Below are 25,213 nucleotides of genomic sequence, written 5' to 3' on the forward strand. Positions count from 1 at the left end.
TCTAATTTAGAAGAGGCAAGTAAAATCCTATAGTTGGTACGTCTAAATAGAATTCCTTCTTCTTTGTTTATTAGTTTTTATGCGTTGATGATCTGGGTCTCATTCCCGAATCTTCTCTCCGAACGTCTCTTTTCTGGCGAGTTCTATTGAACCATAGAGGAAGTAAATATGTGGGAAAGACTTTGTCGAGAGAGTTTTATGATGGTGTCAGATACGACATTTCATCTGATGAGGTTTGTTCAATAGGGTTGTCTTCTATTAAAACAAAAAGTAGGTTGTACTTGGAGATAATTAAATTTGCTACCTAAGGGTACAACTACATAAACGTACTCGATAGACTTATGGGCACCAAAAAGACATTATTGGATACAAATGTGTAGGAAGACATGTAAAAAAGCCATATATTACATCATTTTCTAAAATATATTTGAGAGTTGCAAAATATAGTAGAAGCGCCATTTGTTGTAACGAATATATAGGTATTCCTCTATTGTCTTTGGATAGAATATGTAATAAATAATAATATACTTTTTCGAAAGTCAGCCATATATTGACGTTTTCATCTACGGAGTCATAGAAGACAGCTGACAGTTGACAGTCTTATAAAATTTTGGAACAAAAAAAATCGTTTGCTTGGTTTGCTAGCTATGTGACTATGTCAAATAGTTTAAGTTGTATTTTGTATTTTTAGGAAAATTGTGATTGCAACTGTTCTATTGTAACATAAAATTGTCATGAAATCGTTTTGTGAGAGATGAGTGTCTTTGGGGATTTTCAACGTGTGTGGGTGCAACGTTTTCCAGACAGTACTTTACCAGCAGCTTGGGAGGAAGATGTCAGAGCCAATTTGGCTAAACATAAACAGAAAGTCGCTATATTACGAGAAGAGCTTGAGAAGGAGGAATTTTACGTGGAATACCTTGAAACTTTACTATCAGATGTAGAGAAACACAAGGCAGCCTCTCTGCCCAGTAAAGTGGCGCCGCCCTCAGGTACTGACACGAGCGACGATAAGACTTTTGATAGCAAGCAGGTAATTACTAGTAATTAATAAGAAGTCTAATATCTCCCCAAAACATACGGGAATGTACATAAATAAATACATATCTTTAATGCACTCTTTAATTAAAAAAGGGTTGTTTTAGTATTCTTTGAATACATTTTTTATTATGAATGATTCATGTATTATTTATTTTTCTGATAGGGTTCCAATACTAATTCTTTATCTAAAAAAAGTGAGGGCAGTATTAGTAATAAAAGTGATGACTCAGCTGAGGGGTTAGATGTAGAGGAGGAAAAGGTGCCTTTACGAAATAGACCTATAAACTTTGCTGAAAGAAGTTCTGTTAACCAATGCATCAATGAGCTCTCTTCCAATCTTGCTGCAGAAGCAGCTAGACGGCGTTGTAATAGTGAGATTGTCCAGAGAACAGAAAAAGAAGATAATGGTAATGTTTCTTTTGATACTACTATTACTTTTACAAAATTACCTCTAATAAGAAATTCTAAATGTAATTGCAAATGTTGCTCTAAGTAAAATAATTACCAATAAATTATATTTATTGTGTATAATATTGTGGTAGGTGTTGAATCAATAAATTTCATACAAGCTAAGAACCGTCCAGCATCACAAGGTGGTGATTTTGTAACAGTGATTGAGGTGAATGGCCTTAAAGCTGCTGAGAATGCTGCCAAGAAACAAGATGAGTCACCCCAGACCTCTGAAAGTAGTTCAACTGATCCTGCTATTGCTTCTAAGAAAAAAGTACCACCAAAGTAAGATAATTTTATAGCTGTTCTTTTCTGTTATGTTTTGAGATAATTTTGTTCATAAACAATAATCATTTTAGACCCCCACCAAAAGTGTTCAGCCGACGAGGTGCTTCTTTACCAGAGAGTGGCTTACCAGAGGACAGCCCTCCATCCAGCTTGGGCAGGAGGATGAGGAAATCTGATTCAAGAGAATCTATTGCTAGTCGTGGGTCTACACCATCTATAAGTGAAAGAGTGTGTATTTTTTTTATTTAATGGGATACAAGTTGAACAATCACGAATCAGTGTAAAAAAAATCTATTTTACTTATTTTCAATGTTTTTTTATTCATTTTAAATTTCAAACAATCTTTAACTTTCGTCCATAAAAAGATATGCAATTTTAGGGATTAAGAATGATTATTTTTAGGTAAAAAGCTATGAGTCAATAAATTCACTGTCATCTGAGAGGAAACGTTCTGGTGGAGCAGCTACACCTCGATCTATTGATGAAGAAGTTACATCAACTACTCCAGACTTTCCTGTAGGCAGTGATGATAAATCTCCACCGATTTCTCTTGAGAGTATTCCTGCAGTTGTTCGTAGCTCTGAGGATGAACCCTATTATGATCAAGTGCCAGTGGACATAAATGATGGAGAATATGTTTATATACAAGCAGGTATGTTATACCTTTTTTTTTAATTACTGAAAGAGTTATTAGTTTTAATTTTTGATATAATGTTTGTTACATAATTTATGTAAGTGATATTACTACTAATCATACTTTGATTGGGATGTTGTTTACTTTCTACAGAAATATGTATATACTATTAACCAGTACTATATCAATGTCGTACTATTTTTTTTTGCTTTAAGTGCCAACAAATTTCTATAATTTTATTCTATTTTATTGTGTGCTTGTATTATCTTGTATATGTTTTAATTGTATTTTTTAATTTCTATTTTTTTTTTCAACTTATGTTTCATTATCACATTTTAGATGTAAGATTTTGTAAAATAATTAGTAGATTTAGTACTGTGTGTGATGTCATAAGCTTAATAAATACATAAATAAATAAGGGGTTTAAATAATAGATTAAACATAGAGTAAGGTTAACTTCTTTGGAGTTTGTATGATTTTGCCCTTATAGGGGGTGCAGGATCAAGTACAGAAGACGGCTCGAGTGGCACAAGCACCCTCGCCATGGTACCTAGTGCCCCTACGGCCCCTTCAGCGCCAACAGCCCCTGTCGCACCTGATTCACCTTTGTGCGCGACGGCTCCTAACTATGTCAACATACATTATTTCATACAGTAAGTTTTATTATTCTTAATATATTTTGTGCGTCTTTTTATAACATACAAGTAAAGGTCTGGTTTTTATGATATATATATAGTTGATTATTATTGACACAGTACCTAGTAGTAGAATAAAAAAATATACTTTTCTAAGTAAGGTCAAGAAGCAATAGTAATAAGCACTGGTAATCAGTGCTTAATATAGCGATTTAATACACTTTCCAATTTTACTACGGTTAAATAACGTTTACAACGTCATTTCTAGAGTACCTTCTAGTCAACTGGGCCAACAATTGAATACGTTATCAAATCCTATGATATAATAAGGTGCGAGTTTGCCTGAAATTAGTTATGAAGCCTATGCCAAAGGAATAACTATGAGCATGTATTTTTCATGCGGTCAGTCACGCGATTTCAAAGAATATTGATATGATAATACAATATATTATTATTATTTTAGTTTTTGATTTTAACAGATTATAAAAACAAGTTTTTATTTGTTAAAAACATTTATATTTTCTAATACGTTCTTTACATTTTACGCAACCTTTATATTTATAGTATGTACAAACATAAATGGAATAAATGTACTGTAACATTCCCTATTGTTATCCGCACATTGGAATCGCATTAGCTGACATCATCAGAGATAAGAATTTGACTCACAACTTTATTACTCTACAAACCTAATATGTTTGTAACAAAACAAGAATAATAATATGTGTCGTGTAGCTCGAGGCGTCAGACAGAATTGTTTTTTAAATCTTTAACCCTGATTATTTTTTAATTAAAATTTTTGCTCCGGACTGACGAATTCCGGAACAAAATTGAACAAACCTCTCGTTTTATAATTTTTCAAATAAGAAAATCTTACGTAAAACCAAAGTGGTTTGCTTTTTTGTATGAAATAGGCATGGCAAGTTGATAAGTTACCCGAAACTAATAGCAAATCTTTTTGTCGTAATTATAAGATCTTAAATAATAATAATTATAGTTTTTCCTTATTACTAGAATCTAAACTCAACTTTGCAAAATATATGAATCATTTTCGAGTCAGTTATTTAGGCATAAAATAATTGTGATGAGTAACCAACTAAATTAGTTGGCCATTCACCTTGAAGTAAATTAATATTGTTGTCTATAAAAAGGAAATTCCACTTCCACAACTTTAATACTTACTGTTACAAAAACTAATTCAGAAATATTGTTGATTGTTTAATTATATTTATTTCTCCGTTTAAGTACTCGACTTAATAAAATGATACCATTATTTTAGTCTTTTTGTATTACACGACCTGTATATGTTCTTTGTCAACGCATATATAATATATATATTATATATATAAAAAATTCTATAGAGAGTATATATAATAGTTTATTCTATCTTGATTTAGGCATGGCGTGGACGGTGCAGAGGCAAGTGAAACGAGTTCAGAAATAACGGAATCGAATGATACACCACTATTGCTTCGAACTATTTCTTCAGACACGGAGGCCAGCGCAACTCCTCCGGTGTTAAGGAAACTACAGCATCAGGTTTGTTTATAGAGTCTATTGAATATAATTTTATACTTAGATAACTTATTAAAAAGTAACCTAAACATTTATCAATTAATTTATTATTCTGTTGATAATTTTTAAATCGTTTTCTTCTGTGTTATCCGTCACAAATTTAGTATTTTGCGATAGTGTTTTTTTATGTACACTAAACTGAAATGGTTTGTGAGGCGAACATTCCTCTTCGCCTGTGATAAGATTGTACTTGCAATACAATACTTGGCAATCGTGATTTTCACAAGACATGTAATAGCAGATACCGTCTCAATGTGTAGTCTTGACATCAATTCATTAGCCGTCTGTGTTGCGTAGTATGTTTAAGTTGTTTGTATATAATTAAGTAATATCTTATCGACTCCAAGAGGTAGGAAACTGATTCGTTGCTCTAGAAGATATTTTTTAGAACCTGAAAAATATAAGTCTGTGTTAAATCTGTATTGAGTAATGGTCGCGGGTTCGATTGTATGTGGCAAATATACATAAGTACATTTTGCAGCTCTTAATTAAAATAAAATTACCATTTTATTAGTTATCCTTTGTGGATTTCGTATCATTTACCGTTGCCGATAACATCATTTCTAGTTCTATCGGTCTTTCTTCTAAGGGGTCGTTGTTTTGTGCAGCGTTTGAGTTATTCAGTTGTTCAACCTTATCCATAATTTCCGTTTTATTTCCTACAGCCTCCATTGGTTTAAGCTCTGGCTGCGTTGGTTTAGGCGGTATCTCTATTGGTTTATTTTCGGGATCTTTTGGTTTTGTTGACTCTACCGGTTTGGGTTGTGTTTCTATCGGTTTAGGCGTATCTTCGTCTGAAGGTAGCGTATTATAAATTCTACATTCGCCATTTAAGTCTGTGTCATAAATATTGCATGTTAAATTTGTACAACCGAATTTATCACATCTCATAGTAGTACAGGTTTGATCGTTGCACCATACTGTCACATTTCTCTTTCCAATTTCTATACTTTCGACATTATTATTTGAAGAGAACGCTATCTGAACATTTTCTGAGGCGTCGTTCTCTCCATAGCTCCACCAAGTAAAGGGATACGTTATCCAATCCCAAATGGTCGAACCGATCCCGCGACCCTCATTCAAGTTATCTGCAAGCCATTTTACGTTTAAAATATTTAAATTAAGAAAACGGGTCCACGATGTCTACGTACAAATTGGCTACTTTATTCTAATACTAAATAAATTATACTTACGCAGTACTGGTGAACTCACAGAAGAACCCACTAAACACAAAACTAAAAAAGGTACAACTTTAGGAGTCCACATGTTGCAGGTAATGCAAGTGTATCTTAAAAATAAATGTTTGAACAAACCTACCTCAGCTTTTATAACTGCCCTGAGGTACTCGGTATCTGTAGGGAGATAACGCGGCTTTTGGGAATGTTTACTTAATGACTTATGACGAGGACATACCATAAACTTTTTAATTATCCTAAAACCCTTTAGTGATAAACGGTGAACAAAGACAATTTATTACGTAATTTGGATAAAGTACATGCTTTGACTAAAACATAGTTAATACTGTCATTTTATATTCTTGTATTACGTAAAATATAATGTCTTTAATTTGAAATTGTTATTAAAATAAGCAATGTAAAATAAAGAGATTTAATTGTGTCTTTTATTTGTTTACAAAGATTTGAACTAAATATCTTTTTTTCTTTTGTCACTAACTGAGTACATTGTACAATACTTATGTAATGTATGTATACGGTCAGTCTGCATTGCCACTTAAAAACTTTGTCGACACTTTATTACATATTGTTTCCTTTCTATGTTTCAATTTTACTTCGCACAGCATACAATGACTTTTAATATTACTACATTGCAAGAATCTACATATTCCGTGTTCTGTGCATCTTGTAAGAATCTTTGGTTTTTTTACTGGTATGTAGTTAACAGCGTTTTCTAGAAAATTCCTAATACTATCGACAATTAATGAAGTATCCAATGTGGCGTTTTGATTCAGCCATCGCATAGAGTTTTTCGTATAATTTAGATGTTTCAAATTCATAATTTGATATTTATTTATGTCACCTTCAGTTATATTTCCAGCTTTATCAAATGCTATAATGCTTGGCCTCCTACCAATCGTTTTCCAAGGGTAGAAAAATAGATCATCCGCCTTCTAAAATAAGATATATATGTCTAAAAATATGCATCCATATTTTAAATTGTTTATGCTCTGATTTGTTATATCTCATATTTACCTGTGCATATAATAAATTGTTCCTTAATTGAGGTAATATATACAACAATGTTATACAAAATATTTTTATCAACATAATATGTATTGAAATGTTTTCAATTTTCTTTATCAACACGACCACATACATACACGAATACACAATAAATTCTTATGGCAATACATATTAAATATTTTTATTTCAAATCTTATTACAGAATATTATTTTAACGCTGTTTATTGTAAGGGCATTCACTTAAAGTATTAATTTCTTTTGAAGTACATTTATACTTGATTGTTGTCTTCTTTGATGCTACAAATGTTACACATTTAAAACCTATACATATAGTAATTTTTCCGTACATTTTACCAAGCATTTTATCTTGTAAAATATCTACTATTTCAAGAGCCAAATTCGAAGGTAAATCCATAATTGATTCCATTTTGGCTACACTATCTGTAAAATAAAAAAATAAATAAGAATATTATTATTTAAAAAGTTATGAAAATTTATATATTGTGTATATGTTTGTTACCTGTACTGTTATTACCCAAACAATGACCCATCTTGTTATATCGATTTTCTGTATCACATTTTCTGTGTACACACGTTTTATTGGCACATTTCATTGAGTGACATACGGAATCAGAGCAAAATGTTAAAACCCCGTGAATATATTTCCCCACAAAAGATAAAAAGACAGGTGCAACTGTATCTACATCATTCCAATCTACTTCGCCAAATATAGCTCTTTCTAAAGCTATTGAGTGATTGTTACGAACGTTATCGCTACTCATATTGAACTTAGATTTTCTTTTTTCAATGTCAAAAATAAGTAAATTTATATTTTTAGAACTGTTTGCTTGAGTCTTAGAACTCTCATTCTGGGATTCCGGCCAATATGATAAAATTGAATCATTTAGTAATTTATCTAGCTTTTTGTCATGGGTCTCATTCAATACGTTTAAGGGTTTTACAGATAAATCGAGAGAGTCGGAAGTGTTTTTGTTAGCAGTGTCTCTCTTTTTTCTGTTTAGATTTATTGCAGTGAAATTATCTTTTGTTTTAAAATATCCAGTTTCAATGCTGTTTTCTAGTTTATTCATTTCGTCTGTATGGTTTTCGTTTTCGTTTGATATATTTAGTGTTAAATAAATAATTTCTTTAGAGTTACTTTTAAGGTTATTATTTTCAGGGTTTTGTGATTTATTAATAGCTGTATAGTTTGTATTTTCCGAGATGTTATTCGTAATATTGTTCATGTATAATGTATTATTTTTCCCTTGAAACGTCTGATTCTTACTTTGGGGCATGGTTTCGTTAGTATCAAGTTTTACTGCTGTGTTCTTATCTGTTTGAATTTCATGAACATTAAATGTCTTCTTTTTGTGCTTCTTATTTGAGTTGCCGCGGAATTTCTTTTTCTTATGAATAGTTATTCTTTGCAAGGGAATAGACTCAGACATTCGAGGCATTGAGTTAAAGCCTAAGAGGTCACTGGGATTAGGAACATTGAAATACGGTGAAATATAGTTCATCGAATATTCTTTACGAGACGGATCTGATTCCGAGCTGCCATGATCTTTTTTACTAAAAAAATTAGCAATTCTCTCTATAATTTTGGGAAGTTTAATGTCAACCTTTATTCGTATCTTGAAATCGTTATCAGTTTTTCCTTCACGTTGTAAAAACGGGTCTTTTAAATTATCATAGTGCAAAGGTGATTTCTTATTAAAACTGCTATTAATAGAGTCGAATTGTATGATGCATTGTTTACAACCACAATTACATGGAATTTCATTAGATTTGCAATAACACGACGACAAAGTATTACTTCTTTCTATGTTGGAAGAAAGATAATGGCGATTATAGGTTGGCTCAAATAGATTAGGAGAAAAGGAGCGAGATGTTGTATACGAAAACTCCGTATCGCCCTTAAAGACACGAGATAAAGATTCTAGTTTCGGGAATATTTGCGTTTTACTTGAAAATGGATAGAAATCCTCAAAAGCAGTTTTAAGGCCATTCTTTTTGGGATACTTGTCGTGTCGTAAAAGTGGAATTTTGTTTTTACCGGTTACTTTTTCTAAGTATTTGGCGTGTTGTTTGTGAGCTTTATCCAAGTATTGCTGGTATTCAAGCAATAGATCTTCGATATTTTCATTGCTCTCACTTTCTAACGCTAATGATTTCGCATCTGGTGGTGTATTCTGAAATATAAACGTGTTAAACATAATTCTAATTTATAGGAAATATTTGTCTGGATATTTACCAAGTCATTGTCGAAGTCCTTAATTACTTCCGCTATGTCATTAAATAAAATTATATCATATATTGGTGTGACTTCAAGTTGGTTTATTTCATAACCTGTTAGAAAATTACAGTTGTTAATTATAAATATGTTGTCAAAAATCGCATAATAATACAAATATATATCACTTACTGTCAAAATCGGCACAATAATATAGTGAAGTGAAGTAAAATTTTAAACAAAAGAACAGTAAAGCTCGCATGGTTATACCATTAATGTGAATAATTGAAATGTACCATTAGTAGAAATCAAGTTTAACCATACATTTGTAAATATTTTCTTTTTCCGGGTCTATTGTTGTTGTACTTATACAATCTTATCGCCGCATTACGAAACCAAATGGTAACGTTAGCACGTTAACTTATATTTTTTCAAACAAAATAAAATATTATACAAACCTTTTAAAACCCAGATTTTTTTAAATTGCAAAAACACACTATCTCTGACTGAAATGATGAATTTTTATGTAGATATAGGTGGGACCGAGACTCGACCTATCGGCATACCTTAAAGATAACAAAATTTTAACCTTATCTATCTTCTAATTAAGGGTACTGTATGATATACAATTAAACAGATACAAATTTTTTTTGCAATTACAATCGACAAACCTCTTACAACAGTAAAATTTACAATATCAAAGTACAAAAATAATTTACAGATTTTTCATATTTTTCCCTCTGATATAGAATCGAACTCGTTATAACATGCGTCACGGTCCCTTTACGAAACCTAGCGTTGCGCTGGCGCTATATATGTATATATATTTATCAACAGAATGATTATATACTACATATTTAAACAAAAATATTTCTCTGGAACTCCAGTTTTATATTCAATAACAATACAATCGATAACAATTTGGCTCATGCTAAAGGTTTCTTTCAGGAATCCAGTAATAATGCAGAAGCGGAACGTCTTACGATGCACCGTTGTATCGTCACAAGTATTATTGAAAGTGAAACCGTATACGTCGAATGCCTATATGTTATGGAAAAGGTAATTTCTATTGATGGGTCAAATATTAATTATGCATAGATGAGTTTATTTAATTAGTTTGTACCTGCATGACATAGATCTCTCGACTAAAGGCATTAAATAAGTAAAGTATAATAAATATGGGCATTTTTTAGTACATGAATGCGATAAAGGCAACTCTATCTACATCTCAACCTGTGATAACTGAAGAGGAATTTGGTACTATATTTTACAAGATATCCGAATTGCACGAACTTCATAAGAGTTTTCTGGAAGGGCTCAAATCGGCTGTTGCTAGCTGGGAGGAACCTTTGTGTGTTGGTGTTCATTTTAAGAAAATGGTGAGTGAAAGCAATGAAAAAATTAAATTTATGTAGTTTTTATTTATACATTAACCTGAATATATACCCTATAACGTTGGAACTGAAATTTAAATTACGAAATTTTTGAGTTAATTACGGCACAGTACTTAAACAAAAAAAGAAGGTCGTATCGTATTGATAATATTTTCCACGTATCAGTAGATTCGGGCCCGTACAATGATGTCCATTTTACAATGTACAAATGACAAAGTATTATTGTATAAGTTACTTGTGCTCATGGTAACGTATGAAACCTTCTATGCACTTCAAACCTTTTTTTTATTATGAAGTTGATTACCCTGTTATGTCCTAGTACAACTGTTTAAATACAATGTGAACAGTATATAATATATATCGATCGAGGAACTGCGCATCGCTATCGCGTTATAGACAGTTGTCGTTATATAGAAAGTAACATTGTACAAGTCAAGTCATTTAGACGTTTTGTTGAAGTTAACACCGCATCTCTGTTGACACAGGCTGAGAATATTAACGTATACGGCGCCTTTCTCCATAACTACGGGCGCGCTACGGATGCGGTGCGTCGTCGTTGTGCGAGTTCGCAGCGTTTTGCGGACTTAACTAGACAGATTGCGTGTAGAGGGCAGCCCATGTCACTCGACGATTTATTGCACAAACCAGTCGCAAGGGTGCAGAAGAATGCTCTTGTTTTGCATGTAAGTTCTAATATTAATACATATTTTAGTAAGTTTCAGTGTCAGATATTAAGCTTTTTACTAGTAGGTACTGTCCGATGAGGCAAGTGTATCATGTTGCTTACATTTAACATACGTGTATTTGATAATGCTGAAGTCTCTCACGTAATATTGAACGATTGGACGCTAACATATAACAGTAGTATATATATGTTTGAAAACAATAAATAAATAATTATTGTTTATGCAATACTATGCATATTAAAGTGGAAACCAATTTTGTAGTATGTTGTATTTATTCTTAATTTATATCCAACTTATATATAATTTATATACAACTTATATCCTAACCTATCTCGCTGGTACCAACGCCCTTACTACCTTTCAATACTGACAGAGACACCGCTAACTAAGCTTTAAGGTAACAAATTATTGCTTGGGTTACCTGGAAGAAACTGCTCTTACTATTAAGACCGACAATTTACGTCAAATTATTAAAAGCGATAATTTGTTTTTGTCTACGATTAATCTAAATAATGTTATATTATTAATTAAACAATTTTTGTTTACAGGATCTCATAAAGTATACCCCGGCTAGTCACCCTGACCACGCGATGTTAACTGAAGCTTTAAATATGACGCAGCACTTTTTGGACGAATTTAATATTATACAAACCAAATCTATGTTTCCTGTAAGTATTATATTATATTTTATAAAGCGGTAAAATAATAAATTACTTTATCAAATTAAACCAACTGCCTGAATGTGTAAAGATTTTATACGAAAAAATATGGTTCCATTGATGGGATTAAAAGTTCAAATTCAAAATCTCTTACAGCCTACAACTGTGAGCATTTTTTTCTTAATGGACAAGTAGATGATTAACCTTTTATACCTGAAACACGCCATCCATTTTATAGTCTAACTAGCCGTTTCGCGCCCGCTTTGCTGGACGAATTAAAATAAATTTTATGTTTCATTATTTTATTTTTTTTCATATTTTTATTATTCTTCTTTTTAACTTCCCGCTAAGAAAATTGAAATATTTCGAAAATCGAGTTTTTAACAGATGTTGACGTTTAGAGGTTCTAGGAAGCCTCCCCGAATGTTTCCGCGGTGAAGTCCGTATGGATAAATTTTCATAAAAGTAAAACAGCAATAAAAAAATGAAGGAACGTTGGAATTTAATACATAAATAGCCATAAATCATCTAGGAAAAATCGCATCGAATGGTGGTAGTTTCATGTCGATACGATCAGTGGTTTAGGCGTGATTGAGCCTCAAACGAAGACCATTTTCATTATATATATATAGATACGATTTCAGGAATGTTTTGCCTCACCATGTTTTCCTTCATCGCTCGAGCGAGTCTTAAATGCGCTCATACCAAGATAATTCCATTGAACGTTAAGGGTTGAGAGACGCACGCTCAAGCCACTAGGCCAAGACTGCTCTAAACTTTTTCTGCATTACAATATATGATATATTTCAGAATGCTGATCGCGCACAAAGAAGACTTGTAAAGAATTCCTTTATTGTGGAATTGACAGATGGACACAGGAAGTTACGTCATCTATTTTTATTCAATGATGTTATAGCATGTGCTAAATATAAGGTAAGCAATATATTGATGATAGTAAAACAAAAAACTTATGTACGTGCGTAAGAAGTTATACTTCTTTGGCATTATTAAAAATAGTTATTCGAATGTTGTTTTTAAATTATGTCCAATGCCAACAACTTCATTCTGTTAATTTTGTGTCACGGTGCGCGCGCATCGTAAATTTTCACTCTCATAACGCGCCTAAAGAAGTATAACTTCAAAAAAAATAACGAAAATATGGAAGTAATACGCACGTTCGTACGCGTGCGTGCACGTGCGTGCACGTAGCAACAGCAATTGATCGTTGTCCAATCTGATAAATATAAACCAATATAAAATGTGTGTGTATAACAATAATGGTGTTTTGACCAATCGTATTCAAACAAAAAAGCACCATCCATCGTAACTGTTTTTTTATTTATTTAAATCAGTATTTTTAATTATATAGTTTCTTTACTTCGAACCCCTTTAATATGTTTATCCCCTTCAATTAGTATGCTATAGACAGAGATAGCTACAATTTTGTCTCCGACAGGCCGCCGGTCGAGATAAATTCACGTTCGAGTTGAAATGGTTCATACCGCTACCGGATATAGTGGTCGTGGAGGAAGATGGCAGTTCCGCGGAGAGGGAGACGTCGCCAGCAAACATAGTGGCGCTCAAGTCGCAGGCCTGCACTGTACGAGACCAGATATTAGCCGAGGAGCGGGCTTTGCAGGATGATAAGGTAATTTACGTATTATGTGACTCATTTTTATTGAAGTGAAACTTTATCGACGTATGGGAGAAATTTATGTAAAAAATCGTTACGTTTTTCGGTTACGCGCAATGCTTTTTTTAATACCAACAACAAATTGCTTGATCGATCGCAGGTTGAATCCGATATTTTATTGAAAGTTTTGAAATGGAATGGCCATTCGCGGCATGGATGGCGGCTAATCTCGCGAGAAAACCTTGTAATTAGTTGGATCACTTCAAGTAAATGCAATTAATGAAATTCTGTAATAATCTTAGTAGTAATAAGGTAAAATGTAATAATTGCATTATTTGAATTCATGTCTATGATAATAAAAGCCTTTTGTTAATCTTTATCTAATTTAACTTTATTTAACCAATTTCTGTAAAGTTAGTATAGTAGATCATTTTTCGAAAAATAAGGTCATGAAGAAGTTTCACTTCTTACGTGTGTACACTAGTACACGCACAATATTAAAAAAAATCTTCAACTCTTGGTCTTAACCTTAGATTTCATTACCTGATTCTGACCTATTAAAATTTCATTATATAACTGTCCAAAATGTTTATTTTAGAACCGTAACTGGTAACATTATACAACGCCCGTAGGCCAAAGACAACGTAACCATCGATGTGCGCCAAATGGTTGTTGTATGATCTTTACCTAGGATAACATTAATTTTTTGTAAAATTGTAGTAACTAAATTAACTCTAAATTGTGAATTTGAATCAATCATATTGTCAATCGACAGAAAATAAGGTTAGGCGGTCGTGGCTCAGCAGAGAAGCAGCGTAAAAAGCTAGCAGAGTTAGAAGGGCAGTTGGTTCTGGCTAGTCCCAATCTTATATTCCGCATCGCTGCGCGTGCGCCAGCATCTACCGCACTACAGCGACAACATGTCTTCTTCCTCAGTTCGGAGTATGAAAGAACGCAGTGGATTGACTCTATACATGCGCTACAGGTTTGTGAATATATATTTAAAAATGCGTATTGTACAACTGCAATTAATTTTGGAAAATAATTAAAAGTTCCTCTAATCGCGGATGTTATCTGCTTCTACTAAAGAAACAAAGTACATATGAAAAAGAAAAGGGTGCGTGTTCTTATGTACGCGCGTAAGAAGTTATACTTCTTTGGCATTATTAAAAATAGTTTTTCATTGCATGCAAATAATTAACTACAATTAAATAATCAAATACTGGAAAAGAAGTAGTTAATAAAGTTCAGTTTAAAAATTAAATAAATAAATATTTATTATTTATTTAACATTAAGTGTAACATAAATTCTATTATTATTCGAATGTCGTTTGTAATATTTTTTTTTTTTTTTTTTTTTTTATGTAATAGGAGGCAAACGGGCAGGAGGCTCACCTGATGTTAAGTGATACCGCCGCCCATGGACACTCACAATGCCAGAAGGCTCGCAAGTGCGTTGCCGGCCTTTCAGGAATTGGTACGCTCTTTTCTTGAAAGACCCTAAGTCGAATTGGTTCGGAAATACTTCTGTGGGCAGCTGGTTCCACATAGTGGTGGTGCGCGGCAAAAACTGCCTTAGAAAACGCTCTGTTGTGGAACGACGGACGTCGAGGTGATACGGATGGTATTTTGTATTTTGCCTTGACGTCCGATGATGAAACTCAGCTGCAGGTATTAGACCGAACAACTCCTCTGAACACTCTCCATGGTAAATGCGGTAGAAGATGCAGAGAGATCCCACATCTCTACGCAACGCCAAGGGATCAAGCCGCACTGAATGTGACTGGTCGTCGACGATTCGAACCGCTCTTCGTTGAATACGGTCAAGTGGAAGGAGCTGGTACTGGGGAGCTCCCGCCCAGAGGTGAGAGCAGTACTCCATATGGGGCCGAATTTGAGCTTTATATAGTTGCAAGCGGTGGCCCGGAGTGAAGTACCGTCTCGCCTTGCTGAGCACACCAAGCTTTTTGGAGGCTAATTTAGCCTTTCCTTCCAGATGACCGCGAAACTGAACGTTATTCGATATGTCAACGCCCAGTATTCCGATGCTAGCTGAGGCTTTAAGGAGAGTGTCTTCAAAGAGGGGAGTAGCGACAAAGGGAGTTTTTTTAGCGGAAAACGCGCATACTTGTGTCTTCTTGGGGTTAAATTGGACTAGATTTAGTCTACCCCAGTCCGAGACTCCACGTAGAAGAGTTTCGACTTCAGACACAAGTTTGTTCCGGTACTCATCGACAACAGCCCGAGAAAGACCTGCCCGGCCAGTGTAAAAAGTATCCCCAGTGCTGTCGTCCGCATAGCAATGAATGTTGCTAAGCTGCAACATATCATTGATATGCAGAATAAACAGGGTCGGGGATAGGACACAGCCTTGTGGGACACCAGCATTCACAGGTTTCAGGTCGGAGCATGCTCCGTCGATGACGACTTTGATGCTCCGATCAGCGAGAAAGCTGGAAATCCAGTTGCATAATTTCTCAGGGAGCCCGTAGGCTGGAAGCTTCGAGAGCAGTGCTCTGTGCCACACCCGATCGAAGGCTTTCGCTATGTCCAAACTTACCGCCAGCGCCTCCCCCTTGGACTCAATTGCCTCTGCCCACCTATGTGTAAGGTATACAAGGAGGTCACCAGCTGAGCGACCACGACGAAAGCCGTACTGAGAATCGCTAATCAGCTGGTGGCCCTCTAGATACCTCAGGAGCTGGCTGTTAATAATGGTTTTCATTATTTTGGAGAACAAGGAGGTTATAGCTATTGGGCGATAGTTGGACGGATCAGAGCGATCGCCTTTTTTAGGGATCGGATGTATCGAAGCGATCTTCCAGCACTTCGGAACAGTGCCGAGCGTGTAAAGGTACCGGAAAAGGCGCGTTAGGACCGGAGCCAACTCAGGAGCACAAGTACGCAGCACAATTCTAGGGATGCCATCGGGTCCGCTCGACCTATGGATGTCCAAGGAAGACAAAGCTTTACGGATAGCACGTTGCCGGAATATAACTTCGGGCATCGTAGTATCCCACCGCAATAATGTCGGACAAATAATGTCCAATGCCGTAGCATCTTCCGTGGGCAACTTCATTCTGTGTCACTCTCATCAATTTTTCATAACGCGCCTAACGAAGAAGTTATACTTCAAAAATTATAAGCCCCTCATATGGGACAGCTAAACTCTACCGTATATACTTTTATCCATGTTAAATTGTTTATCTTAATTTTTGTGTTGAGATACTCTTTAAAACATCGAAAAATTAAAAGAAACAAGACACTTAAATTAGTATATTCCATAATTATCCGATTTCACACGAATATTTTTAAGTAGTTCTTATAAATATTTTTCTTAGGCATCATCGGCGCCGCCCGCTGGATCCAACACGGTCTCCATGTTGGAACTACAAAGCTGGGTGACGGCTTGTCGCAGTTACTTACAAACTGACATGGGCTCGTACTTGTTGCGCAGTGGACGGGATGACTCCTTACTTCTGGGTGATTTACAGCTACACATTGGTGGAATGACCGCTCCCCTCGACACTGCCGCTGGTATGTAATCATAATACTTAAAACAACATCTAATTATATAAATTACGTGTCACGTTGTTTGTCCGCTATGGACTCCTAAACTACTTAACCGATTTCAATCAAATTTGCATACCGTGTGCAGTTTGAACTAACTTAAAAGATAGGATAGCTTACATCTTCATTTATACCCGTAATATTATTTTACTGCAAATTATTTGTTTTTTTATTTGATACAATTCTAACAGATGGCGCTCTGTTAAAAGTACCAACGTTTCACATAAGCTATCTACCTTTCACATAAGTTCTCCTACCTTTTCCCTTGAATAGTTTACTACTATGTAATATAACAAAAACCTTAGCCACAGCAACGCTTGGCCGGTCTGCTAGTTTATTATATTCTTTACGGGTGCTTTCAAACATCGTGGACAACACGATACTGAATTTCCCGTATGTGAAATTCTCATAGGATTTTGCCGTAAGAATTTTGCCGTAGTCAAAGGCCCAATGACATGTCAAAACAAATAAACATGAAAGATAAGTGAGACTTATCTTTCCCTTTGACTGACGTCCAATTATGTTTTATTTCTGAATTGTCCATCGTGATGTATGACTGGTGACGTATACGTGTTTGTCCTTACATTAACAATTACATACATTCAGGGAATCAAGTATTATTTTCAGCTTTATTAAAAGTTCGTAAATTATATGAACGTAATTTGTGATATTACCGTTAATTATATTTTCATTAGAAATTATGAATAGTTTAAATAAAAGTTACAATGATATCATAACTTGTTAAGAAACGGATATTTAATAAAACTATTTGATTCCAGACTACTATATCATCGTAGAGGTGGATTCTTATGGGCATTATTTCCGCAAGGCTAAGTCAAAGTTGGTGTGTAGAAGTGCTCAACCGCGTTGGAACGAAAGCTTTACTATTGACTTGGAGGGCTCTCAGAATTTGAGACTGCTTTTATACGAAGATGCCGCTAGGCCGGTTCTTAGAGGAAAATGTACGGTGAAGGTATGTATTGATATTGATTGATTATTGTATTGATATTATAAAGCTATAAGCTGCCGATCATAATCTAACATGTCATCGTTTCGTCTTTTGTTTAGATTCTGAAAAGATTTTGATTTGAATGTTAGGTTTAGAATAACTTTATTTCTCATAAGAATTGCATACATAATTCACTTACTGAGTAACAATATGTAAAACTAAGATTAAAAATTAGAGCGCACAGATGTAGGTATATAAAATAACAAAACAAAACAGAAACAAAAATGTGGGTAGACATAATTAAACTTGATCAGTCAACAAAGCAAAACATAGATGTTTTGAATTTGATTTTTTTTACTAGATGTGGCATTAATGGCATGTTGTTCTTGTTTTTTTCCTAAGTTATCGCCCGAATGGGTGGTAGAAAGCGCTGCGGGTGGGGTCTCTAGAACAGTGTGCGTGGGAGGTGGCTCGTTGCCTCTTCGTTTGAAATTGTTGCCTCCGGAACGCTCTGCGCGGCATGTGCCTAACTCCAAGTCTGGTGCGCTTTTCGGTGCCAAAATCACGCATGTTGCCAAGTAAGTTTTGGACTTCGAATAACTGTCTTATTTATTTACGTAACTAAAGTTACAGTAATAGTAACAGCCTACAAAAATAATATGAAATAAATTGATTTTGTTTGATTGTTTAAGTAATGAGAAATTGGTTATTTCACACATAATTACGACAATGTACTTTAACTACTCTTGACCATTATCAGAAGAAATCCATGTCAAAAATATTAACTTCATTTCATTTTTTTAAAATTATTGAGTACTGAATGTGACCAGTGAAGACAAAATGTTGAAATGAGATGTAAGGTTTTTAGCAATTTTAGCACTCCAATGTTGTCAATTACAGACGTGAGAAGCGCAACATTCCTTTCATAATAAGTGCGTGCATACGCGAAGTCGAGAGGCGTGGCATCCATGAAGTGGGCATTTATCGAGTTTCCGGCAGTGCTTCAGACCTCAACCGGCTTAAGAAGAGCTTCGAAACTAGTCAGTATACCAATAACCCTTTGATTAATAAAACTTAGTAATTAATATATTTATGAAAAAAATATTTATTCGATACTTTTTTCTCCTCTTTAGCTTATATTTTCATGTAGATACTTCGCCATAGTATTATCGCCACATACGTACGATTTTATTTTTACACAAAGTTTATTTTAAAATGATTTGTTTATGATTCATATGACATCATATAACAAATTATAGTCTGGAACTCGCGTGCAAAAACTCTTAGGCTATGTTCAGATGGCAAAAATTTTGACGCGCGTTTTCAAATCGCGCGACTAGTAGACATTGTGACATTTTCATACAACTGTTCACATGAGCGCGCGTTAACGCGCGTCAACGCGGCGCTCAGAGAAAAAGTCTTTAGACGCAGGTGATCGCGCGTTGACGCGCGCTTTGATATTAATGTAATGTCCGTTTGCTGTTCAGATGAGCGCGCGCTTTCATCGCGATCGCATGTAATTTTGTTAATTTTCGTAATTATATCTTGTTCTCGCATTTAAAATGAGTGAAATTGAAGATATTGACATCGACTTACTAATCGATGAAGTAGAAAAAAGGCCAGCAAGTTGGAATATAGCAAATTTGTATAAAAAATATAATATAATTTGTATTTTTTTTCAAAATTGGATGAACCCAATGTGTACGTTTTCTTTTTCTATATTTTTCTTTATTATATAACCACAAAATAATAGCCTCTCCACGTCCATTTTCTACGTTCTACCGAACTAGACTGACGAGTACTTTTGCAACGCGCGTTAGCGCTCATCATCTGAACGCTCTTCAAATTTGATCGCGCATTGACGCGCGTTACATGTGAACATAGACTTAAAAGTCTTTTTTAAATACTGTTCTTTTATATTTATTTATCATAATATTTATAAATTCCAGATGCCTATGAAGCAGAGCAGCTATTGAAAGAAGTTGATATACACAGTGTAACCGGTGTACTTAAATTATACCTACGAGAACTGCCTGAAGCCTTATTCACTGAAGCTCTCTATCCGGAGCTATTGAAAGCTTGGGGTTCCACTCAGGTAAGCTTCTTAAGTAGGGTCTAAAGTAGGACCAGATATTCCTCCAGCGCGGCTTTTGTCTATAATTTTTTATTCTTTATTGAATTAAAAGAATTAAAAAAACTTAAAAACACATGTAAACAGTTACATGGTGCAATGGCGGCCGTATCGCTACTAAACGATCTCCTCCGGGCAATCTGAACTAGAAGTGTAAGACTATAAATAATTAATCATAACTTAAAAACTTACTAAAAGAGAAAAAAATTTAAGTATATTAGGTGGGTGAAGAATAAAAAATTATGTTCGGTTTCTAAAACTATATATAATTCTTAATAATTAATATATCAAATATACAATTTTATAATAAGTATTCACATTCTGTTTTGCGCTATATTTTACTTTAAACTTTCGCATTTGTATTACTAAGATTTAAAATTAATATAATATCTTACAGGGCGTAGGCACGTCGGTTGACTCGGGCCCCGCACACACGCGACGACACGCTCTTCTCAAATGTTACGCACAGCTTCCGGATCTCAATAAAAATTGCATTGATTTTCTGCTCAACCATTTTGTTAAGTAAGTATCATCATAAAACAGTAGTAAGCATGTTTTACTTAAATAATCGTCAAGCAAAAAGATACTGAATTTCTATGTGACAATACTTACAAATATTTAGTTACGCGCTAGACGCAATCTGAAGATATGTTTTATCCTAATTGGATGTTAAGAAGTAAAGGAATTGAAAGGAAGCTAAATAAAATATTCACTTTTGTTTTCAGAGTAAATCAACACGAGACAGAGAACAAAATGTCTTTACACAATTTGGCAACGGTGTTTGGACCTACATTACTTCGGCCATCAACCAGTGCCCCTGGTGCTAAACAACGTACCGACCTCTTAGCCGCAGGAACCGTAGACGCTATGGCCCAAGCTGGTATACTCTATTGTCTATTACAGCAGAGACAATTGGCCGCGCAATTGTCCTCGCACCATAGAGCTCCAACGCTTCTAGATTAACAATTTGCTGCTAAATCGCGGAATTACCACTTGAGATTGTGATCCAAGAGAAGCGGTGTTATGATTTTTGCCGCAACTGACTTTCTTATATTCATACTCCAATCAGCATGCTCTATCCAATTTCACTTTACAAGTTAGATAATTAATTCAGAATTCCTAAAAGTATTTGTTACAAATATATTTTTCATTTGCATTTTAAATCAACATAATTAAAGAGAAAAATAAATGAACCTCGAAAGTAGGTTTGCCTTCTAAAATACTTTTTTGGCCAGTCCATTGTTTACTGTTTACCGCCATCTCTAAAGTCCATGTCTTATTACCTGGATTAGACTTTTTACAAAGTAACTCATTGGGTCATTTAATCGCCGACGCAAACAACGTTTTGAATAAAATAGTGATTTTTTGTATTTTAAATTTGGTATTTTAAAGCGATTAAGTAATTTTCTGTGCCCAGTGCTGGGCCTTTAGCTGACATGAGAAATATTATTGCGTGTGTTTTGGTTTCCTCTGTGTGTGTTGTCTTTGTAAGTAAAGTATACATTCCATTTAAAAAATATAACAAAAATGTGAATGAAATCAAATCAAAAATCTGAAAAAAAATATTATTTAAAAATTGGCATTGTTCACAACATGAACAAATTGTGATTTTTAATATTGCTATATGGAATGTGGAGAGACATAATTAAATAAGTGAAAAATATTATATAAAATGGCTTATTATCCTTAGGCCAAAATTGGTGCTAAATATTCAATTGAAATTTCGAAATTTTATAATGCAAGGACAATGCCAATAAATAATAGAATTCAGTGTGTATGACAAGTATTATGAAGGGACCGAAAGAAAGTCACGGTTAGTGTTAACAAAATATAGACTGATAAATAATTAAACTGTTGTGGAAGGATGTTTCCTGCAAATAAATGAAAATTGCTTTAATGCTTAGACATTTAATACAGATAATTTCAATGTGCAGCAATTTTCAGTGCTAGTCGTGTGTATTTACTTTATTTTTTTACCACTTCTAGTACTTTATGTTTAGTTGTTAGTTTCTCATATGTATTTACAACTCATTCTTTTTGCTAAGTTAGTACTTAAAGACAACCAAAAATGGATTTTTGTAGAACAAAGTTTATTTCATTTGTAATGATTTTGTTATTATCTTAAAACTTAACAATCTATTTGTTGAATAATATTATATAATTATATTTATGATCACATAGTGTTTATAAGTTTTTTACTTGTTCAAAGAACTTCAAATATGTTTTCTTCCATCACCAAAGACCCTATGTACTGCATCTTAATTTACATCATTTCATGTTGACAATATCCAGTAATTACAGGTTTATTAAATTAATATAGTAACAATATTTATTTGTAACATCAATAATCATGTGGATGTGTAGAACAAAATTGAAATCACACCACCCAACGAAACCTTAAAATTGGCACTTTATTATTTCTTCCAGTTAAAAAGTATTTTTAATTAAAGCAATCCATTAAAAATTATCATGATATACAAATATATATATTTTTTAAAACATCACATGATTGCCATAAATTATATAAAACACGTTTCTTATCTTAATATAAAATGTATACCACAATGTAGAGGCCTACCTAGTTTTAAAATATCGCAAACAGTAGTAATATTAATTGATTTTAAGGATATAAATGTACTTTCCTACCATTCTAGCTTTATCAGTGTCACCATTATTTTCTGACAGCTTTTACACCAAGTAATACTAAGTCTGTAGTATTTCACTTTTATAAGATTTTGCAGTATTTGCATAAACATCATAATGCACTGGATATTATTCGAAGGAATTCTTGGTAGTGTTCAAAACTTGAATTAAAAAATCATTATTTATCATAAACACATAATTCTTAATATTAAAGGTGCCCAGTCCAGTGTATTATGGCTGTTTCCTTAACCTATACTTAATATAATTTATACATTAAGATTATAACACAACTTATTTGGCATAGGTAACAAGTAAGCATTTTAATATGTTTTTATGTTCAGGCAAATTGCATTTCATGTATTTATTTTAAACACAGTGTTCTACATTAGTCAAATGATATAGTAGTCATATATTGAAACTCCTTGTGTATTATTGTAAGTGGTACTGCAAAACAAATATTTTAAATTCCATATAGACCAGTGATAAATATTGAAATGCCAATAAAGCGGCCAAGTAATTGATTATCTTTAATATTTTTTGTATCAAAGCAGTTTTCAGCCCTGGTTACCCTCTCTCATAAACAATTAAAGATTTTTGTTATTGAGGTATGTAGGATATTTATAAGATAGTTTGTATTATTTGGATTTTGTATTTAATTTTTGTATATAATTGATACTAAAATGTAGTTATGAACCTTTCACAATAAATGTATTTTTAATACACCTTTTACATGCTTTTGACTTCAATTTTTCATTCAAGCCATGTCACAATATGGTTTGCAATTGAATCCTTAACAGTGACATCTGTCCCAGTTTCTAATTTAAATATTAAAATTGAAACTAAAACACCAATACCAATTGCTAAAGGTTTAGTTCTTCGGTATAATAGATACATAAAAATATTTAAGGAACTATACATAAATAATCTTTTATCTGCATTTGATAAGAGATTATTCACAATTTTTTTATCTATACATTTACCAGACCATAGTTCCTCATTTGGCCTACAAGCTGTGCAGTTATAGGAACCAGAACCAATACAAGTAAAACAAGATGCATCACAGTATTTGCAAGAAAATGAACCTTCATTATTTACACAATATTGGTTATTTTTACACACAGTATCTAATTGGCATTCATCAATATCAGTACAACTATCAGTTATTAGTTCCCAACCAACAGCACATACTTTACACTTATTACTACCATAACTAAAACATTCCTGGCATGCTTTATGGCATGGCATACATTCAGTTTCCTTAGTACTATAATAATTACTAGCACATTGATTACAAAATGGACCAGTATAACCTGCATCACAGATACAAGTTCCATTACCTTTGCGAGTGCCATCTCCATGACAAGTACCTTGATTGCTACAGATATTTCCATCTTTATCTAAAGGACATGGGGTACAATCTGCACCATAATGATGCTTAGGACAACAATACTTCAGGTTTTCCAAACAGAGCCAAGAATTAAATTCTGATATTTGAAAATTTCCTTCTGACCACCATTTCTCCACTAAATATTCTGCTTCTTCAGCAACTGAATAACATTCATCCATACGTCTACTTAATTCTGAACAAAGCTTTTCCTGAATTTCTACCAATCTTATCTCACTCTGAGCATATGATTTTAGTTTTGTTTCTTCCCAAGCTACATCTCCACCATCAAATTTACCACGAGATGTTTTCTCAAACCAATTTATAAAGGAGTCGCTAAACACCTGACATCGGCGACAATCGTTAAGTTTTTGAAGTCGAACTTGATTTTGGTTATTTTTAGCACTTGCCACAGTAAGTAAAAGAAAAAATTCCATGAAAAAGCACATGTAAAATGGTTTCTTGTCCATGTTCATTATTTTTCAAAAAATAACAATGTAGAAATTCTATTTGAGAAATAATTTAATACTTTAAATATTAACTAAAATGCATACAACGTTATTTTTAGTTTGATAATAATCCTTAACAAGGTTATTAGTTAATACTAGTGCCTTACATTTTTTAAATATTTGAGCTATTAATTAAAAGATAAATATTAATTAATAATTACCGCCTATTTTTTATCACTAACTAGTGATAGACTATAGAAATAAGAAATTTTAATGGCAAACGCAAAGAGTAGAAACTAGAAATATTGAATATTATATTCCCATTCCCGCTTAGATTAGCTTGCCTGCCGCAGTGCTTGTAGTCTTAAGTCTAACCTGTCAAGTGTCAGTTATGAGTAGTTATGACCTTTTTTTTCCTTTATGGCTCTGGCACGGTTTGTGCATTAGCCAGCGTCAAATATAAGATTTTTATAATTCGCACTTGTAATTGCCATCTTCGGCCTTACCTAACGTAGCAATACGTTCTAAACCTTCACAGTCTCCTTTCTTAGGTAGCATACTCACTGCTTGCCTTAGAAATTCGACCGTGCCCTCCATGTACGGTTTTAAGCACTCGCCCGGTACCGCACAACCCTCCCAAAGGCCGTACCCCTCA

The 25,213-nt window shown here is 33.7% G+C and overlaps 3 protein-coding genes across 5 annotated transcripts; 1 reads left to right on the forward strand and 2 right to left on the reverse strand.

Annotated features, from left to right (window-relative positions):
- The first annotated feature begins 591 nt into the window (after positions 1–591).
- Positions 592–23,452, forward strand: LOC125048630 (active breakpoint cluster region-related protein). 3 transcript variants are annotated; one of them, XM_047647399.1, is made up of 21 exons: positions 592–1,033; positions 1,205–1,448; positions 1,584–1,776; positions 1,851–2,007; positions 2,182–2,431; positions 2,904–3,066; positions 4,446–4,587; positions 10,009–10,119; positions 10,254–10,439; positions 10,940–11,137; positions 11,689–11,808; positions 12,610–12,732; positions 13,256–13,447; positions 14,208–14,417; positions 16,774–16,969; positions 17,782–17,975; positions 18,354–18,529; positions 18,852–18,991; positions 19,901–20,046; positions 20,480–20,604; positions 20,808–23,452. In XM_047647399.1, the coding sequence occupies exons 1-21, from the start codon at positions 755–757 to the stop codon at positions 21,043–21,045; spliced, it is 3,783 nt and encodes a 1,260-aa protein (XP_047503355.1). In that variant the 5' UTR covers positions 592–754; the 3' UTR covers positions 21,046–23,452. The 3 variants fall into 3 exon arrangements, with proteins under 3 accessions (XP_047503355.1, XP_047503356.1, XP_047503357.1); XM_047647400.1 differs by having other exon boundaries at positions 2,913–3,066; XM_047647401.1 differs by having other exon boundaries at positions 1,653–1,776.
- On the reverse strand, positions 6,270–9,372 carry LOC125048631 (putative uncharacterized protein DDB_G0282133). Its single transcript, XM_047647403.1, has 5 exons — positions 9,253–9,372; positions 9,082–9,176; positions 7,345–9,019; positions 6,834–7,265; positions 6,270–6,751 (listed from the first exon to the last, which is right to left on the reverse strand). Exons 1-4 carry the CDS (start codon positions 9,320–9,322, stop codon positions 7,036–7,038), a joined length of 2,070 nt encoding a protein of 689 aa, XP_047503359.1. The 5' UTR covers positions 9,323–9,372; the 3' UTR covers positions 6,270–6,751; positions 6,834–7,035.
- LOC125048632 (cysteine-rich with EGF-like domain protein 2-A) lies at positions 21,975–24,954 on the reverse strand. The gene has a single exon (XM_047647404.1). The coding sequence runs from the start codon at positions 24,583–24,585 to the stop codon at positions 23,476–23,478; it is 1,110 nt and encodes a 369-aa protein (XP_047503360.1). The 5' UTR covers positions 24,586–24,954; the 3' UTR covers positions 21,975–23,475.
- Between the last annotated feature and the right edge of the window lie 259 nt (positions 24,955–25,213).

Source organism: Pieris napi, chromosome 4 (genome assembly GCF_905475465.1).
Source record: "Pieris napi chromosome 4, ilPieNapi1.2, whole genome shotgun sequence".
In the NCBI taxonomy this organism is placed as follows: Eukaryota; Metazoa; Arthropoda; class Insecta; order Lepidoptera; family Pieridae; genus Pieris; species Pieris napi.

Bases quoted from the DNA above. Each gene is read 5' to 3' on its own strand.
- LOC125048630 (XM_047647399.1), top strand. From the start codon at position 755: ATGAGTGTCTTTGGGGATTTTCAACGTGTGTGGGTGCAACGTTTTCCA. The intron at 10,120-10,253 runs GTAATTTCTATT...GGCATTTTTTAG, and splicing joins GCCTATATGTTATGGAAAAG to TACATGAATGCGATAAAGGC. The intron at 18,530-18,851 runs GTAAGTTTTGGA...TGTCAATTACAG, and splicing joins AAAATCACGCATGTTGCCAA to ACGTGAGAAGCGCAACATTC.
- LOC125048631 (XM_047647403.1), bottom strand. From the start codon at position 9,322: ATGCGAGCTTTACTGTTCTTTTGTTTAAAATTTTACTTCACTTCACTA. The intron at 9,177-9,252 runs GTAAGTGATATA...ATTTTCTAACAG, and splicing joins TTATTGTGCCGATTTTGACA to GTTATGAAATAAACCAACTT. The intron at 9,020-9,081 runs GTAAATATCCAG...TTTATATTTCAG, and splicing joins AGGACTTCGACAATGACTTG to AATACACCACCAGATGCGAA.
- LOC125048632 (XM_047647404.1), bottom strand. From the start codon at position 24,585: ATGAACATGGACAAGAAACCATTTTACATGTGCTTTTTCATGGAATTT.